At 36.3% G+C, this 14925-nt stretch overlaps 1 protein-coding gene across 2 annotated transcripts in view; it reads right to left on the reverse strand.

Moving 5' to 3' along the window:
- Positions 1 to 229: 229 nt before the first annotated feature.
- The window catches only part of BRWD3 (bromodomain and WD repeat domain containing 3), a 139315-nt gene continuing 124619 nt past the window's right edge, over positions 230 to 14925 (reverse strand). For both annotated transcript variants that reach the window (XM_065916561.1, XM_065916562.1), the window contains one exon: positions 230 to 7199. In XM_065916561.1, coding sequence (XP_065772633.1) covers positions 6445 to 7199 — 755 coding nt within the window. In that variant the 3' untranslated portion in view covers positions 230 to 6444. The remainder of the gene's footprint in view (positions 7200 to 14925) is intronic.

Raw genomic sequence — 14925 nt, forward strand, 5'->3', positions numbered from 1 at the left:
AGTGAAGGAAAAACATACTAAAGTTAAAAAAAAGGAAAAAAAATTTCTTCAAAATTCAGTAAAACATTGATACCATAAAAAGTTCTTTTTTATTTAATGATATATTTGGTTTACTGACAATAAGTAGCATTAAAAAATTCTTTTAAGTACTTATATAAAAGTCCTAAGAAAGCAACCATAAGTGTACAGACTTAAGTATCCAAAGAAAACCAACCCACAGGCTCAATACATAGGTTTTAATTTATTTTATGCATTTATGGAAAATAATTTTAAATTATCAGGGACATATAACTCAAGAATAGGGTAGAGAGCACCCTGTCCTTGACCTTCCCAACTAGGAAAAAAATGGATCCTCTGAATACTGCTGTAAAATTTTGTTATGAAAAATTATTTACTTTTTCTATCTTAAAAAGGCTTCCCCGGTGGCTCAGAGGTAAAGAATCCACCTGCAATGCAGGAGAGGGGGTTCAATTCCTAGGTCAGGAAGATCCCCTGGAGAAGGAAATGGCAACCTACTTCAGTATTTTTGTCTGGGAAATCCCATGGACAGAGGTGGTGGGCTACAGTGCATGGGGTCACAGAAGAGTCTGACAAGACTTAGTGACTTAATAACAACAATCTTAAAATACCTATCAGGTGAAGTCAGAAAACATCAGAGCCTGTTAATAAATAATTTTTAAGCTACACTTTTGTATCTTTAAAGAGGGCTATCTTTAACCAATCAAGCAACTACACATAAATACCAAACAATGTATCTCTACTTCAATCTCCAAATACTGCAAAAATGTGGACTACTCTCATAGCCATAGGATGATGCTGGAAGGCAAAGGCAGTATTTTTTTCTAAATACCTTATTTCTTAATTCTAAATGCACAAAATAGACAGTGTATGTATAAAACATACAGTCCAGTCTTTAGCCAGCTTACTTACCTTGACCGAATGGAGTTCTGACCACTGGGAAGAAAATTCTCAGCAACCATTTAGTTGCAGAAGTGGAATATTCTTGTTAAAGGAGCCTTCACTTCCTGGCTCAAAAGTTACCTCTAACCTTACTTCTCTCCCTCCTTCACGTACATTGAATCAAAGCACCATTTATAATATAGCTAAGCCTCTGTGGGCAATTTTACTATAAAGAAGAATGGTGGAGATTCAAAAGCTCAGTTGCTACAACTTCTAAGAAGCTTTAAACACATTAGAAATCTATTCATTTCAAAGAGCTCTCTCTATAAAACAAAATGTTAAATAAAGCTTTGCAGGCTGTTTTTTTAATGCACCAAGCAGCCCACATTTGAAATGTTAACATAGTTAGTACCTAAAAATGACCCAAAGAATATCTGAAACAACTAAGGAAAAAAAAAACCTTAATTTTCTTTGATAGGAAGAAGCACCCTAGTTTGTCAGGCTAAAATATTAACAATAAAATATTATATGACAAGAAACAAGAAAGGAAAGGCCTAAGAGTTACATGTTACAGTCTCTGAAGCTGGATAATGGAAAGGTAACTCCATATTTCTTTCTTCTTGTTAATTTATCTCCAGTATCTGAGTTGAAGCACAAAGCAGCAAGAGTGCAACTGATTCCAAACAACTTGGAATTTTATTGTAAACATCCCATAAAGAATGGCAACAAATTAGTCCAGTTTTTTTCTTTGAAGATAATTGCTTATAATGACTAATAACTGCCAAACAAAACATCTTTTATAAACCAAGCCAGTTTAGTTTACCTTTCTTTACTGAATTTTAGTTTAATGGACATTTTGTCCATATACAACATCACATCAACTATTAACTGAATGATTTTCCACCTTAAAACTTACGGATACTAAGAACAAACATAAGGTACAATTTTGTTAATACTTTGTTAGGAATTACAAAAGACAAGGATGATAAGTTACAGGACAAAGAAATAAATTACTGATTGCCATCACCACAGTATTGTTTAAAGAATTAACATTTGTAGTACTGCCTAATATGTATCTGGTGACACATGTAAACCACATTTCCCAAGTGGGTTTCTAAATATTCTTGTATGTGATTTCAAAAGTCAATTACCAATGGCAATTTTAATATGTATCAATAGTTTTATTTTTTAGAAAATACTTACAATGCTTTTATGTCAAAGTATCATATTCTAAATTTAATTAAGATAGGTCTAAGAGTAACAAATGGGCACACATATAAATAAACAAACACATCTTAACTCTAAACTGCAGGGCCTTTCTACTGTACTTCTCCCATCAATGAATCATAAATTGCCAGTTTTGTTGAAGTTTGCTAAATTAGGTGCAGTCTTCATTGCAGAAAGAGAAATGAAGGTAAGAGCAAGCAGGAGAGAAATGATGGAATAGGAAATAAGAATAAGACTATATGAGAAATAAATGTCAAGAAATTTGAGGACAATACATATTATACAAAATACAGCACCATAAATATAATTTAACTTCATAATTAAAATTTAGTCAAAACTTGTTAAATTTGGGACAATGATCTTTGAATATTATACTTTCAATAACTTTCATAAAGCCTCATGTAACACAAAAATGTTGGGGATGGAATTAACATTTAAAATAATGAACTTTAAATGTTGAAAGTTCCATTTCTTCCCCCAGAAGTAATTATTTACTTCTCAACTCAAAATGTTGGTTATTGTTTAAAAGGCAGGATATCAAAATATACTGAAAATTATGTAGTAAGTCTCCCTTCTGTGGATGTGAAAATTCCAACTTAAAAACAAAATGCCAACTTTAAACATAAGTACCAGTTGATAAATGTGCATAAAATAATTCCCGAGATATATAAGCAAGTAATAGATGTTTAATTTTATCACTACAAGATACAAATTTTGAAAAATTCTCCAAAAAGTTTTTATCAAAAGTTAGAAGTGGCATACACATCTTTCTATTTCAATCATTCTGTTATTATTTGATGACAATCTAGGATTACAACAAAAGCAATGACAAAGATAAATCACTCAAATTTACTTTAAAATATTGGAAGGCTGAGTTAGAAATCTGAGCACACAGTTGTGCAGAATAAGATTTAATAATTTTACGCAGTTTCCTAGCCTCTGGGTGAAACAAAGTGCTGTATGGAAGAATTCTAGCACAAGCCTGATCTCTGGGAAAGGAAACGGAAAAAGAAAAACATGAAAGAAGGGCAAATTAAATTTTAAAAATAGGGCATATGTACACAACAAAACCTAGACTGTTTATCTAGAAGGCATAATGATATGGATAATCAAGCAGTATATATACAGGGTAAGTGCTTTACAACAGAAGCAATGAATTGGTAGACAGTGAATACAGCTGTCTGCCATACAAACTTTTTTTTAATGTCTGAGATAAAACATGTCAAGTTGAGGGAAAAAATCTACATATAGATCTGTGCATGTGCACACATGAGTGCATGCATGCACGCACACACACACAAATTTAGTCATTACACTAAGAGGCCACTGAATGTTTTAGAGAGCATCCTATTGCTGGAAGAGATACACACAGCAAGCCATAGAAGCAACACAATCTGTTTCATAAACAGATACACATGCTAGAATCTTAAAGCTGGGAATTTAAACACTATTAGCATTCATGAGAAATATTACAATTCGTTGACTATTAATATCTAGAACGGGAATAGGCTTGTACAAGTATATGCTCTCATGGACCTAAATGTAACTTTTTTCTTAGAAATTCACTTAAAATTTAGACTTTTTTTTCAAATTTCTTAGCTCATTTCCTACTTGTTTTGCTATGGCTAAACCCAGATCTTATTTAGGTTTAAAGAACCTCTAAAAAATTAAAGTGATAAAATATCAATGCGATACAAATTACAACACATTCACAGGAGGTGGTATTACAAAAAAAAGCAAAGTATAAATTGGGGGTTGGAATCCAGATATAAAGGTAAAAACACTGTCTTCCAAAGTTTTATTTTTACACTTATTAAAATAATTTGCATGCAAACAGAAAATTATCTGTTTGTTTTGTAGTAAGTGAAAACTATGCTCACCTAACATACCCTGGTGACTAACTCTTTACATCCTAATAACTGAAATCAACATTACAGCAAAATGCTGTTCACTAGTATTTTCACAGTATCTCACTACATATAAAATATTCTTTAAAATGTCTTCACCCTTTTTATTCTAATTATCTAAACCTAGAAAATCTTGACATTTGGGAAATAAATGTGCCATTTTTATTTTTCAAAATAAATTATAAATAAAGCTTGAGATAGCTAAATCACACAAATGGCAATTCTTCTACATTTCAAGAGGTCAGCTCTTCATAGAAGAATGTCAAAAAAAATTTCACACTAAAACGATATACATGATACACATTTGGATATATCCATGAATTTAAGTAACTATGTTACTTTGAATAGGGTAGGCCAAAGTGTTATCGATTCCAGGAAAACACAGGCACAAATTTAGTCTAAATGTCCAAGATATGAATAACTAAAATAGTACATTTTATCAAAAATCAAATGTAGAGTTTTAAACATGAATGTTTTTAAATCTATATTATGGGTTAAAAGTGGCAGCTGAGTTACAACCAGAAGTAATTTTGGTTTAGTGAAAAGTAGACTACAACAACCAAAAATAAACTTGATCTACTGTCAGGAAATAGAAGTTAGTTCCATTAATAATTCACAATACTTTCTTAAAGCCTGAACATCATTTCTACTGCAAGTGAAAATTGCTTAAAGATGTTAGTCCAAGAAAACCCCCCACCCAACCCAACCAAAAAAGCAATGCTATGTGTGTACTCCTTCCTCTGCACTTAAGGATTTTCAGATGCATGAAATGATTGAAAACATGAGACAAATACATTAGTTTAAGAAATATCCTGGGATTACTAAGCATATATTAAGAAGTTCCTTTTATTCCATAAGTCTGATCTATGGGCAAACTGGTTGTTACAAAAACAGAGATCAATATTATTCTTACCTCAAAAATCTAGGTATCTAAAGAATTAGCAAATTTGCAATCTCTCAAATTTGAGGAGTAAAATTGATCTTGGAACTCAAGCTCACTTATGGAACCAATGTGCACTCTACTGCTGTAAACAAGATCATAGGGTTTAAAGATTATTTTTAATCTATAAAATAATGACTCAAAATATCAGTATGCAGTGCAACCAGGTTCTATTCTGAAAGATTAACAGAAGAACCCTTCGGAATGGGATGAGAAGAACCTACATTGATTCAAAATATTAACTAGCTAAAACATTCCAACTCAAACTAGGTGCTGTGCTACATTTTAAAATTCAATACCAGTCACTCACAGCTGTTAAATCGCAAGTGGTAGCAGAGATATATAAGCAGTAGATCAAGTCTACTTACACAAATATGCTCTAAGAAAAGCCTAATAAGGTAGAGCTTATGATACTTGAGAAAATTTAATTACAACTATTCATTTGAGAGCCAATACAATTATCAACAACCTCTCAGCTTATAACTTATGAGGATTCATTCCTACCAAGCTTGTTCTATTTCTCCTTAGTTAGTAATGAATAACAGCATCTATTTTTCTTAATGTTTCCAGTAGTTGTAGTTAATAGAGGTAGCTGAGCTACTATTCAGTTATTCTTTGTGGATGAGGATTTTTCAAATGTTTAAGTTATTCTTTAAGCTACACAAGTTCTATTAATGCAATAAAATATAACAGAAAAAAAGAAAATGGATGCAAGATACTTTTGCATTTGGCACCTTGTCTAGATTGATACCTCAAGTATTCTTTTTTTAATAAAGTTAATGCACACATCAGGACACACCACAAAGATTTGCTACATATTTACAAGGCACCAACCCTTTCTCACCTTTAACATGAATTAAGCAAATCAATGAAAAGCATATTAAGAACCCCCCACCCCCCAAAAAAAAACTGTAGTATAAATATATACTTCAGTTCATGAAAGTTTGGCCTGGGAAGAGTAAAATAATCCAGATCGTTCTTACAATATAGAAACTGTAAACATTTAATAGCTGCCTTTAGGATTGGTGTATTGTGCAAAAGTTATTATTACTGGTACAAGAATCAAAATGGCAAAAACAAACTATATAAAACTCTGTAAGAAGGTGCTATACTTCTGTGATACAAAAGCAAAAGAGGGATACTCCATTTAGATAAAAATGTCATGCTACTCTTAAGAAGCTGAATGCTCCCTTAATGTAGTAAATCTGTAGTGTGTCTGTGGTTTGTGTGTGTGTGTGTGTATGTGTGTAGAATTTTTTTTAAAATTTAAGGCCTAATGAGTAAGGCTTGTTTGAACAAATGAAGTGTGGAGATCAAAAGTCTTGAAACAAATGTATACTGGCATAATGGAAAAGCACCAATGTGAAAGGAAGCAGAAGTCCCCACACAACTTGCTTTGTAGATTTCCTGGTAAATTCCCTGCAGTAGAAGGCCATTGAATTTTTAAAATTATCCTAAATTTATTAACTGCTAATAATTCCATCCCATGAGATGGCTAACCCTGGCTTTTTCTGTCATTTTACGCACTCTGCCTGATCTGGATGTACCAAGATTCAGAGGATCTTCAGTGGACACAAAATTGTCATTATCAGAATCGTCATTATATAAAACAGTCCTCCTGCCTTGGTTTCTTGTTTTAATTCGAGGCAGTCTACTGAAGCGTCCTGAAAACATAGTATCAAATTCATCATCTGTAATACGCGCACGTTTGGCTCTGGTGGCTCCTCTAGAAGCACCTCTTCCTCCTCTCCCTCTTCCTCTCCCTCTCCCACCACCTCCACCTCTTCCTCGACTGCCTCGTCCCCTGCCTCCTCTTCCTCTGCCTCCTCTACTCCATCTACCCCATCTGCCCCACCTGCCCCTTCCTCCCGTGCCTCTCGTTTTCCAGTTTCTTTTTCCATTGGTATATTGCTTTCTGAGTTTTCTTTTAGGCCTAGTTTGTATGAATTTGCTATAATCATGGTCTCCATCTACATAATCTTGATCTGTTCTGGAAGTTGATTCAGAGTCAGAATCAGAACCACAGGTACTTTCAGAACTTAAACTGGATTCTAACTCTCCACTCTCTGAGGAGGATAAATGTGATTTCTCTTTTGTTTCTTTTTTCTCTTTCTCTTCTCTTCCCATGCTTTCATCTTCTTCTGATGCACTAAGTAGTTTTCTCTTGATTCCTGTCCGGGGCTCTCTGCCATCGCCATTTGTAAGGGGTCCATCAAGGGAGTGATCTAAATCAAGATGAATAATTTTTTAAAGTTAAGCTTTGACACTGATAAGATGATTATTTACGTTCAAAACTAAAGAAACAATCTATCAAAAAATATTTGGTGCCCAAATATAGATGGGGTAAAACCATACAGAGTGTTCGAGTATGAATTTAAATCTTTTTGAAATGGAAGATGTTGTTTAGATGTTAAGTCATGTCTGACTCTTTTGCAACCCCGTGGACTGCAGCCCGACAGGCTCCTCTGTCCATGGGATTTCCCAGGCAAGAATACTGGAGTGGGTTGCCATTTCCTCCTCCAGAGGGTCTTCCTAACCCAGGGATCAAACCCACATCTCTTGCATTGGTAGGCAGATTCTTTATCACTAGGTGACCAGGGAAGCTGCTGAAATGGAAGATACTAAGGTTTTTACTTTTGTCTGACTAATTTTTGCAGGGATGAAGGGACTGTGTAGGGATGACGGAGGATGAAAAAGCTAGGCAAAAATTTAAGGGCTTGAACTCTAAAAGGGAACATGGGCACGTGTTCAGAATAATTTTATGCATGCATTCAACAATTATTACTGACTACCTACTATCAACTAGGCATTGTTTGGACCTTGGAATATGGTAATGATGAGACAAAGTATTTGCTCTTTGAATTTATGTTATATATTTTAGTGTGGAAAGCCTGACAGGCAATGAAGCAGGCAAATAAATAATTTGAAGTACTAAAATGGGTTATAAAGAAAAGGAAAAGTGGGTAAAGAAAAGAGTGTGAATATATGTATAATGGCTAGGGAAGACTTTTCGGCTGAGGCAGTATTTTGAGAAAAAAACTGAATGAGGTGATATCTGGACTTCCACTGGAGGAAAGAAAAACCAGTAAAACTAAGAGTAGAAGAGTAAAAATAGGAAATAAGTAGATGACAGCCAGTGTATAATTTTAAAGCTAGAGAATGACAGTATTTAATTTACATTAAAAGAGTGCTATGGTTGCTGTCATCTGAGTCAAATTTACCCATTCCAGTTACTTTTAGTTATCTGATTTCTAAAATGTCAACATTCACTCTTGCCATCTCTGTTTGATCACTTCCAACTTGCCTTGATTCATGGACCTAACATTCCAGGTTCCTATACAGTAGTGCTCTTTATAGCATTGGACTTTGCTTCCACCACCAGTCACATTCACAACTAGGTGTTGTTTTTGCTTTGGCTCCATCTCTTAATTCTTTCTGGAGTGATTCCTCCACTGATCTCCAGTAACATATTGGGGACCTACCGACCTGAGGAGTTAAATCTTTCAGTGTCCTAACTTTTTGCCTTTTCATACTGTTCATGAGGTTCTCAAGGCAAGAAAACTGAAGTGATTTGCCATTCCCTTTCCAGTGGATCATATTTTGTCAGAACTCTCCACCATTACCTATCTATCTTGGGTGGCCCTACACGGCATGGCTCATAGTTTCATTGAGTTAAACGAGGCTGTGGTCCATGTGATTAGATTGGTTAGTTTTCTGTGATTGTGGGCAAGAATCCCTTAGAAGAAATGAAGTAGCCATAATACTCAACAAAAGAGTCCAAAATGCAGTACTTGGATGAAATCTCAAAAATGACAGAATGACCTCTGTTCATTTCCAAGTCAAACCATTCAATATCAAGGTGATCCAAGTCTATGCCCTGACCAGTAATGATGAAAAAGCTGAAGTTAAATGATTCTATGAAGACCTACAAGACCTTTTAGAACTAACACCTAAAAAAGATGTCCTTTTCATTATAGGGGACTGGAATGCAAAAGTAGGAAGTCAAGAAACACCTGGAGTAACAGGCAAATTTGGTCTTGGAGTACAGAATGAAGCAGGGTAAATGTAAATACTTTAGAGTTTTACCAAGGGAACACACTGGTCATAGCAAACACCCTCTTCCAACAACACAAGAGAAGACACTACCCATGGACATTACCTAAATGGTAAATGGTCAACACCTAAATCAGATTGATTATATTCCTTGCAGCCAAAGATGGAGAAGCTCTATATAGTCAGCAAAAACAAGACCAAGAGCTGACTGTGGCACAGATCATGAACTCCTTATTGCCAAATTCAGACATAAATTGAAGAAAGTAGGGAAAACCACTAGACTATTCAGGTATGACCTAAATAAAATCCCTAAAAATTATACAATGGAAGTGAGAAATAGATTTACAGAACTAGATCTGATAAGAGTGCCTGATGAACTACGGACGGAGGTTCATGACATTGTACAGGAGACAAGGTTCAAGACCATCCCCAAGAAAAAGAAATGCAAAAAAGCAAAATGGCTATGTGAGGAGGCCTTTCAAATAGCTGTGAAAAGAAGAGAAGCAAAAAGCAAAGGAGAAAAGGAAAGATATTCCCATCTGAATGCAGAGTTCCAAAGAATAGCAAGGAGAGATAAGAAAGCCTTCCTCAGTGATCAGTGCAAAGAAACAGAGAAAAACAATGGACTGGAAAGACTAGAGATCTCTTCAAGAAAATCAGAGATATCAAGGGAACATTTCATACAAAGATAGACTTAATAAAGGATAGAAATGGTATGGACCTAACAGAAGCAGAAGATATTAAGAAGAGGTGGCAAGAATTCACAGAACTATACAAAAAAGATCTTCATGACTCAGATAATCACGATGGTGTGAAAACTCACCTAGAGCCAGACATCCTGGAATGTGAAGTCAAGTGGGCCTTAGGAAGCATCACTATGATCAAAGCTAGTGGAGGTGATGGAATTCCAGTTGAGCTATTTCATATTCTAAAAGATGATGCTGAGAAAGTGCTGCACTCAATATGCCAGCAAATTTGGAAAACTCAGTAGTGGCCACAGGACTGGAAAGGGTCGGTTTTCATTCCAATCCCTAAGAAAGGCAATGCCAAAGAATGCTCAAACCACACAATTGCACTCATCTCACACGCTAGTAAAATAATGCTCAAAATTCTCCAAGGTAGGCTTCAGCAATACGTGAACCGAGAATTTCCAAATGTTCAAGATGGTTTTACAAAATGCAGAGGAACCAGAGATCAAATTGCCAACCTCTGCTGGATCATCGAAAAAGCAAGAGAGTTCCAAAAAAGCATCTACTGCTTTATTGACTATGCCAAAGTCTTTGACTATGTGGATCACAATAAACTGTGGAAAATTCTCCAAGAAATGGGAATACCAGACCACCTGACCTGCCTCTTGAGAAATTTGTATGCAGGTCAGGGAACAACAGTTAGAACTGGACATGGAACAACAGACTGGTTCCAAATAGGAAAAGGAGTACGTCAAGGCTGTATATTGTCACTGTGCTTACTTAACTTATATGCAGAGTACATCATGAGAAACACTGGGCCGGATGAAGCACAAGCTGGAATCAAGATTGCTGGGAGAAATATCAATAACCTCAGATATGCAGATGATATCACCTATGGCAGAAAGTAAAGAAGAACTGAAGAGCCTCTTGATGAAAGTGAAAGAGGAGAGTGAAAAAGATGGCTTAAAGCTCAACATTGAGAAAACTAAGATCATGGCATCCAGTCCCATCATTTCATGGCAAATAGATGGGGTAACACTGGAAACAGTGGCAGACTTCACTTTTTTGGACTCCAAAATCACTGCAGATGGTGACTGCAGCCATGAAATTAAAAGACACTTACTCCTTGGGAGAAAAATTCTGACCAACCTAGACAGCATATTAAAAAGCAGAGACATTACTTTGCCAACAAAGTTTCACCTAGTGAAGGCTATGGTTTTTCCAGTAGTCATGTATGAATGTGAGAACTGGAATATAAAGAGAGCTGAGTGCTGAAGAATTGAAGTTTTTGAACTATGGTGTTGGAAAAGACTCTTGAGAGTCCCTGAACTGCAAGGAGATCCAACCAGTCTATTCTAAAGGTAATCAGTCCTGAATATTCATTGAAAGGATTGATGTTGAAGCTGAAATTCCAATACTTTGGCCACCTGATGCAAAGACCTGCTCATTTGAAAAGACCCTGATGCTGGGAAAGATTGAAAGTGGGAGGAGAAAGTATGACAGAGGATGAGATGGTTGGATTGGATCACCAACTCAATGGACATGAGTTTGAGTAAACTCCAGGAGTTGGTGATGGACAGGGAGACCTGGTGTGCTGCAGTCCATGGGGTCACAAAGAGTTGGACACAACTGAGTGACTGAACTGAACTGAACTGATGGTTGCTGTGCTATGGCAAATAGATGGGGAAACAATGGAAACAGTGACAGACTTTATTTTCTTGGGCTCAAAATCACTTCAGGGTGTGACTGCAGCCATGAAATTAAAAGACACTTGCTCCTTGGAAGGAAAGCTATGACCAACCTAGACAGCATATTAAAAAGCAGAGACAGTACTTTCTCGACAAAGGTCCATCTAGTGAAAACTATGATTTTTCCAGTAGTCATGTATGGATGTGAGAGTTAAATCATAAAGAAGGTTGAGTGCCTAAGAATTGATGCCTTCGAATTGTAGTGTTGGAGAAGACTTAGACAGCAAGGAGACCAAACCAGTCAATCCTAAAGGCAATCAACCCTGGAATATTCATTGGAAGGACTAATGCTGAAACTGAAATTCCATTACTGTGGCCACCTGATTCGAAGAGCTAACTCTTTAGAAAAGAGCCTGATGCTGGGAAAGATTGAAGGTTGGAGGAGAAGGGGATGACATAGGACGAGTTGGTTGGATGGCATCATCACTGAGTCAATGGACATGAGTTTGAGCAAGCTCCAGGAGATGATGAAGGACAGGGAAGCCTGGCATTCTGCAGTCCATGGGATCACAAAGGGTTGGACACGACTGAGCAACTGAACACCAATGGTTGCTGTACAGAGAACAGAATAGAGAAGGGGCAAGATTAGAAGCAGAGATCAATTGGCAGTACACTGTAATAGACATGATATGTAAGATATTATAAGAGATTTACCAATTGAGGTGATGAGAAGTGATTGGATTTACATATTTCCTTCTGGAGGAGCTATCAGAACCAACACTTACAGTTCACACTGACAGGAATTGTTAACTGACTGGATATGAAATGCTAAGCAAAAAGGAAAGTCAACTCCAAGGTTTTATGGCCTGAATTACTTGGTGGAGGACGGTGGAGATATTTTGCTTGGTTAGAGAACAATGAAGGAGGATAGGTTTGGGCAAGTTGTTGGAAAAAAATGGAGATTTCAGATTTAAATACTATTAGAACTCTTAAGGCATTTTAAGAAGAAAAAGAAAATCAGGTGGATATAGCAGTCTAGAAATCAAGGGAGACTTGGATAGAATTGGAGATATAGTTTTGGAAATTTTCAATAAAGAGGTAACATTTAGGGTGAAGAGAACTGAGAAAGCTCATGGAGAGAGCAAGAAGGTGGCTGAGGGCTGAGACTTGGTATATTTCAACATTTAGAAATAAAAAAAATAATTGGCAAAGATAAGCAGGGTAGGAGGAAAACAGTAGAGTGAACTGGAAAAACTGGAGAGAAAAAAGAGTAGGGTTGTATGGTAACCATAATTACAAGATTGGTATAATAGTCTAAGTGTTATGGACTGAATTTTGTGTGCCCTCCCTACCTTTGCCAAATACATATGTTGAAGTCCTAGCCCTGAATATGACTGTGTTTAGAGACAGGGCCCTTATAGAAATAATTAAAATTAAATGAAATCGTAAGGGTAGATGGGCCCTAATGCACTAGGACTGGCATCCTTTTAAGAGAAAGACACACCAGTACTTGCTGGCTCTCCCTGACTGTGTATAGACAGAAAAAGCCACATGAGGACACAGGGATAATGTAGCCATCAGCATGCCAGGAAGAAAGTCCTCACCAGACACCAACCCTGCTGGCACCTTGATCTTGGATTTTGAGCCTTCAGAACTGTGAGAAAACAATGTCTATTGCAGATTTATGAAAAGGTGTACAACATCTCTAATCATCAGGGCAATGCAAATCAAAACCACAATCAGGTATCAGTTCATAGCTGTTAGGATGGCTAAGTGTGTAAGACTACACACTTTCAATGCAGGGGGTATAGGTTCAATCCCTGGTCAGGGAACTAAGAACCCACATGTTGTGCAGCACAGACAAAAATTTTTAAAAACTAAATAATAAAATACTAAATTGAAAAAAGATAACAAGTATTAGTGAGGATAAAGAGAAAAGGGAACCCTCACACACTGTTGGAGAGAAAGTAAATCAGTACAGCCATTATGGAAATCAGTACAGATGTTCCCTAAAACAGAACTACCATTTGATTTAGCAATCCTACTTCTGGGCATATATCCAAAGAAATAGAAATCAGGATCTTGAAGACATGTCTGTATTCCCATGTTCAATATAGCAGTATTCATAAGAGGCAAGACATGGAAACAACCTATCTTCCAACAGATGAATGGATGAGAGAAAGAAATTCTGCCATTTACAACATGCATGGAACTGGAAGACGTTAGGGTAAGCAAAATAAGCAACATACAGAAAAAGAAATATTGCACAATATCACTTATATGTATAATTTAAAATAGTCATACTCATAGAGGCAAAGAGTAGGATGGTGGCTGCCAGGAGCTGGAGGGAGGAAAAATGTGGAGGTGTTGGTAAAAGGGTACAGAGATTCAGTTATTCTGGATGAACAAATTCTGGATATCAAATATACAGCATGGTGACAACAGTTAATACTGTATTGTATACCTGAAATTCACTAAGAGGCTAGACTTTAAATCTTCTCCACACATGCACGCACGCACACACACACACACACACACACACACACACACACACACACACAGTGGCTATGTAGAGGTGATGGATAATGTTAGCTTGACTCTGGTGGCCATTTCTCAGTGCATATATATAACAAAATATCAAGTGGTACACTTTAAACATACAATTTTTAAATGCCAAATGGTATCTCAATAAAGCTGCTAAAAAATGAATATCTGTTGTTTAAGCTACCCAGTCTGTAGTATCTTATTGTGACCACCCACGTTGACTACTAGACTAGGCTAGAAACTATGGGGATAGCAATATGAACTGTAGACAAGAGATTTAAGTGATATTAAAAAGTTGTAGAATTTACAAAACTTAGAAAGTGACATTTATGAGGGATAAAAGGTTAGTCAAAGAACGTTGTAAGATTTCAAGGTGGATGACACGGAGGATGACGGTGTCATTAACTAAAATAGTGAGTGCAGAGAAAGAAGCACACCTGAAACAGAAAAATGGATGCTAAGCACACAAGGGAAACTTTTTTTAGGAAGTACTATAAATTATACTGATAGAACAAACAGATGTTAGGGCTAGATGCATGAATTTGGAGTCATTAGCATAAACACGACTGATGTAGTTATTAGATTCCTTTATTTGTAGAAGACAAAAAAAAGTGAGAAATTGCAAATAGGAGGCATGAAGGGCCAAAGAAAAGACAAAATGTAGAAATATGGGTGAAACAGAGATATACAATCAGTAGAGTATAGAAGCTAAGCAGTGGAGTTCCTAGAGTAGGTAGTCAATAGCATGCAAAGATATAGAGAGATTGAGGAGGTGGGGTACTAAGAAAAGGACACTGGTTGGTCACTGAAGATTACTGGTGATTCTGAGGAGAATAGCCTTTGGGGAGTGGTGGTAGCAGAGGTCAGACTACAGAGAATAAAGGGATGTTTAGATGGAAAGAAAACAGAGGTGGAAAGTAGAAGCTATTCTTTCTAAAAGCTTGACAGTGAAGGAAAGGACAGAAAGAGAAGTGGCA

The sequence above is a fragment of the Muntiacus reevesi genome, chromosome X, assembly GCF_963930625.1.
Source record: "Muntiacus reevesi chromosome X, mMunRee1.1, whole genome shotgun sequence".
NCBI lineage: Eukaryota > Metazoa > Chordata > Mammalia > Artiodactyla > Cervidae > Muntiacus > Muntiacus reevesi.